General features: G+C 37.8%; 1 protein-coding gene across 3 annotated transcripts; it reads right to left on the bottom strand.

Annotated features, from left to right (window-relative positions):
- On the bottom strand, positions 1–4688 carry LOC107804782 (uncharacterized). 3 transcript variants are annotated; one of them, XM_016628717.2, is made up of 3 exons: positions 4554–4688; positions 2437–3270; positions 1–1533 (listed from the first exon to the last, which is right to left on the bottom strand). In XM_016628717.2, exons 2-3 carry the CDS (start codon positions 3148–3150, stop codon positions 250–252), a joined length of 1998 nt encoding a protein of 665 aa, XP_016484203.1. In that variant the 5' UTR covers positions 3151–3270; positions 4554–4688; the 3' UTR covers positions 1–249. The 3 variants fall into 3 exon arrangements, with proteins under 3 accessions (XP_016484203.1, XP_016484202.1, XP_016484201.1); XM_016628716.2 differs by lacking the exon at positions 4554–4688 and adding an exon at positions 3374–4216; XM_016628715.2 differs by lacking the exon at positions 4554–4688 and having other exon boundaries at positions 2437–3337.

The following is a 4688-nucleotide window of genomic DNA, read 5'->3' as shown; positions in this document are numbered from 1 at the left end:
TTGCACACAACTAAGAAAGCTTCATAAATCAGTTCTAAAGGTCCAGGAAATTTCTTTAAGTTACAACTCATAGAGGAGTCACACAATGTAATTAAAACATCAAACATATTTACATTTCTTCTAGAGCAAAGAAATTACTCCATGGAAATTTTAGTAGCTACTACTAAACTATAGGGACATGTAGATTTATCAAGGATGAAACTAAGAGCTCGCGAACCTGCCAAATCACTGAAGTCCCAGCCTAAAAGATCAAGCTGTGGATAGAACAGAACGCTCGTAAATTTCATATGGCTGCAGCCTACTTGAAGTAGCTTTGACAGTTTGTTCTGAAGCACCAAAACACAAGTATTGGTTCACCAAACTTTTGTTTCCAGTGATGTGTTTGAACGTCGAATCTGATGATTTAGCTCGTACGTGATTAGAACAAGAAGCTCTAGCAAGCTCATTCTCAATTTGGGTGGTTTTTTGTTGGTCCAAAGAAGTATGTGAAGATATTGATGAAACTGAGAATGAACTAGAGCAAGATGATCTACGACGGACACTAAGATGTGGTATTGCCAGCATAACTCCATTTACTAGCCCTGAAGCAAGTTTCTTTTTCGCTGTTGGACTTGGGATGTTACTCCTAACGGAGAGTGTCCGTTTGTTGTTTGCAAGAGAGGATGGCTTGGAAAATCTTTGTCGAAGAGGAACTGGTGCTGCTTCTGCATTTCTAGCAGAACTACGATCCACAAATTTCTTGTCTCCTTTTCTTATTTTTGGCCAATGGAAAAAGCGTTTCAGCCTTTGTGCAGCATTATTTGCAGAACTTGGTTTACTCCCATTTCTAGGACAACAACTTTCAGTACTCACATTGTGTTGACTTTGTTCGGTTGGGATGCTCAGCTCTGAGCTTTCATAGCCATCGCGCTCAATCCCCGTGTATAAGAATATTTCGGTGTCAGATAGTCTGAATGAAGTGCCCGGACTGCTACCTATGTTTTGCATTTTTAAGTGTGATGCTACGACTCTCCTTGCTGAATAATTGTGATGACTTAAAATTCCTCCAGCAGAGATCAACTGTTTCGTAAGAAGTTCTGATGAAGCAGAACGTGGCCGTTGCCTGAGGATATCAAGTGGTGTCATTCCATCCTTATCGCGAGTGTTGACATTAACAGCAGGGACAGTCATTAGTAATTCCACAAGTTCAGAATGAATGTTTCCAGTGACAGCTAAATGAAGCGCGGTTCTACCATCATTATTTTCAGCATTAACAATTTCTTCAACGTTGAAAAACTTCCCACAAACTAACTGCTTCATGAGCTGGATTTGATGGTCCAATCTACGGAAACAAGGAGTTTCGAAACCAGTAATCGCGACATGGAGAAATGTTTCGCCAGCATTGTTTCTTAAACAGACCAACGAGGGCAATGCAACAATTAAAGCTTCAACAACAGCTAATTGGCCTCTAGAAGCAGCAATATGTAATGCAGTGTTGCCTTGATTGTCTGTGGAGTTAATAATATCAAAACTTTTTATAAGATGTTTGACAACCTGCATACATGAAGACTGAATTAAGGCACTAAGAAAATATTAATCTAACTGCTAACATTAATTTTAGCTCTTTCAGATACACAAGATTTCCTGATCACATCAATTACAACATCAAAGCTTGTTCTGAAGGTATTCTTCCAACATCAGAAACACAGAAAAGAGAGGTAACACCAAATGAGAAGCAAACCATTTCTTATTAGATGATAATATGATCCAAAAATTCAACTCATCTTTTTACCGTAATAACGACATAGGCAGGGGTGTCAAAATATAAGAAATTAAATATACCGAAAAATCAAGGGGAGTTAACTGATCCCAATACAGTGCAATTTTCTAGCGAAGGGGTGTCATTTGACACATGACACCCCTTGGTTGAATGTGGCTCTGCCACTGGCCGTAGGTAGACCCTGACCAAAAGCAAACATCAGTTTAAAGAAAAGTTAATTTGCTCACCACGTAGAAATGTGAATCACTATTCAGATTTCAGACAAAACCCTCTTAAATTGTAAGTCAAATTACACAATTGATCATATCAGCTTGATATATCATGTCTTGAATTGGAAATCACAAGCTAGGAAAATCTGATACACAGATTTCTGAGCAGGAGTACTTTCTAAGGTAGACATATTAACTAATCAAGACTCTATGAAGCAGTAAGGCAAAACAGATGATTGTCAAAGTTCTACAACGCTCTACTAGCATACAGTATAACATTATAAGAATAGTATTCTCATTTCAAAGCCTCAAATAAAGAATGACTCGATAAAGCGGCTAGAACAAGAGCCTCATAGAGGCTCATACAATCAATGGTAGAAAGTTGTACTAAGCAGTTATCTTCTCATACATATAATGAACATATAATGCAAAATGCTGAAATTAGTACACAACCAAAGCAAGTCATACCTCAACTTGGCCCTTTCCAGCAGCTGCATGCAAAGGTGTCGCGCCCTGAATATCTCTATAAGTCAAAATATCATCACAACAATCAGCAAGAAGCTCCTTTAGTACCTGCAAATTACCTCCTCTAGCAGCTGCATGAATTCCTCTATTCAACATCTCCCATTTATAAGCAGATGGAACCTCACCAATATGTTTATTATCCAACTCTCCACCATCGCGTGCCAAAAACCTCGGTGATACAGAAAAATCAAACAGAACCCTAAAAAGATCACAACTTTTACTTCTAGCAGCAGCATATAATATATCAGTAACACCATATTCTCCTTCTCCAAAAACCAAAAGTGAGTTCCTTTCTAACAATTCTTGAACAAAACCCAAGTCTCCAGCAGATGCAGCAGTATATAAAAGCCATCCACCATAACCAGCTTTAAGTAGGGAATTTTTTCCTTTCTTAGTATCACATTCAAGCATCAATTTTCTTGCAACTTGTGACCGGCATCTTGCCACGTCATCAAACTGTTCTTCATCATCCCAAACAGATTCAAGCCTTCTAATCCTACGTAGTGAAGTGAGCTTAATAAGATGATTACCATCTAATCTAAGAAGCTCACGGACCAAATCATAATGACCATTAGCTGCTGCATAATCAATTGGTGAAGCATACCACCATTGGTCTCCTGTACTCTCCCAACGAAGAGGAAAATATGTTGGAGGCATTTTAAACAAACAGTTTTTCAATACACAGAGAGAACTTGAGCCACAAAGATTGAATTTTTGTAACTGAAAAATGTCCAAGATTGCTCTTTTCAACAGCTTCAAGAGGGAAAATTAAAGATTCTGCAACAAGAAAACTTAACAGTTTACTATCACAAAGAGAGAGGAATGAATGACATAAAGGAATTTGACCCACAAAGCAACAATTATGAGAGTAAGACCATACTGAAAAAGGACAGCTGGTGTACTAAGCTTCCGCTCTGCGTGATTCGGAGAAGCGCCGGACCACAAAGATCTATTGTACTTAGTCTTAACCAGCATTTATGCAAGAAGCTATTTTCAAGGCTTGAACCCGTGACCTCCTGGTCACTGTATGGGTCAAAATCTGACTAGGATGGTTGTCCTTAAGAGGAATTATAAGGGGTCGACCAAGCCGTAGTCATGCCCCGGGGCGAGGTAGCAAAAGAGCACCTCGTCCATTGCAGGGTCAAATTGTCGGAAAGCTTACATCACAGAACAAATGTTATGTTCGAGCAAACGACAAAGGGTAAGGTCGTAAGAAAGTAAGTCGGGCGTCAAAGACCATTGGATAAAAGGGAAAGTTGTTAATATATAAAGGGGGAGCGGAACTCGGAGAAAGGGGGGAATTCCAAATAGCCACCATGGTAGAGTCAACAAGAGGAATCTCTTCGTCATTAACAGTTCCATCTCTTCCCCTTCCTTGCTCCCATGATTATGACGCAAATCTGTCTTAGATGTAAGCTTATCTCTCATGTTCGATGTATGATTATTACATTAAGAAATATTATACGTTTTTATTCTTCTCCTATTTTCGCACTCTGTATATTTGGATCTGGGATTAATTATGTTTGGCTAAGATATACCTTCTATGTTACTGATAATTAGTTCGTCAAAAGAGTTTTATACTTTTTTGGTCAAACAGTCACAGGACAACAACTTAACCAATTAATCATAGGACCATAGTGAGATACAAGCAATAAACATGTATTCAAGAAAAGACCCAATGGAGTAAATGAGTTATCTTTAAGCTTAGAGTACACACAATGATCAAATAATTGGTTAAAAAATAGTTGAAGTACCTGCAAGAATACAAATACCAACTAAACAAACCACGAAAATGGTACAAAAATGTGAAGAATGACAGGAGAAACACATGGAAAAAGAATCATTTAGTTATAAAAAAGTGGAGACAAAAACCAGAAAAAGTTTGATATATGAGAGAGAAGAAAGATTGAGACCATCATTAGTCTAAAAATTGACGTGTGTTCTACCACTAAGAAATGTTCAGAGGTAATTTTTTCTCACATAATTAACAGAATAATTCATAGTAGAAGAGAATCAAGATTGAACAAAGTTATTGGAAGTGGAAAGAGTAAAATACGTACCAATTCATGAAAAGAAGGAGAGATTCTCATAGAAATATGGAAAGGGAAGTGCAAGCGAATGCAAGAGTTAGGTGAAGGAAAAGTATTTATCTAGGCCAATTTTTGTATCTAATCAAATAATTTATATTAAAGGTC

The sequence above is a fragment of the Nicotiana tabacum genome, chromosome 3, assembly GCF_000715075.1.
Source record: "Nicotiana tabacum cultivar K326 chromosome 3, ASM71507v2, whole genome shotgun sequence".
Lineage (NCBI taxonomy): Eukaryota > Viridiplantae > Streptophyta > Magnoliopsida > Solanales > Solanaceae > Nicotiana > Nicotiana tabacum.
The sequence above is the reverse complement of the archived record's forward strand: the minus strand, read 5'-3'. Positions and strand labels throughout refer to the sequence as shown.

Excerpts from the sequence above, each read along its gene's own strand:
- LOC107804782 (XM_016628717.2), bottom strand. The coding sequence starts at position 3,150 with ATGCCTCCAACATATTTTCCTCTTCGTTGGGAGAGTACAGGAGACCAA. Across the intron at positions 1,534-2,436 it reads CTGGAAAGGGCCAAGTTGAG|GTTGTCAAACATCTTATAAA; the intron begins GTATGACTTGCT and ends TCATGTATGCAG.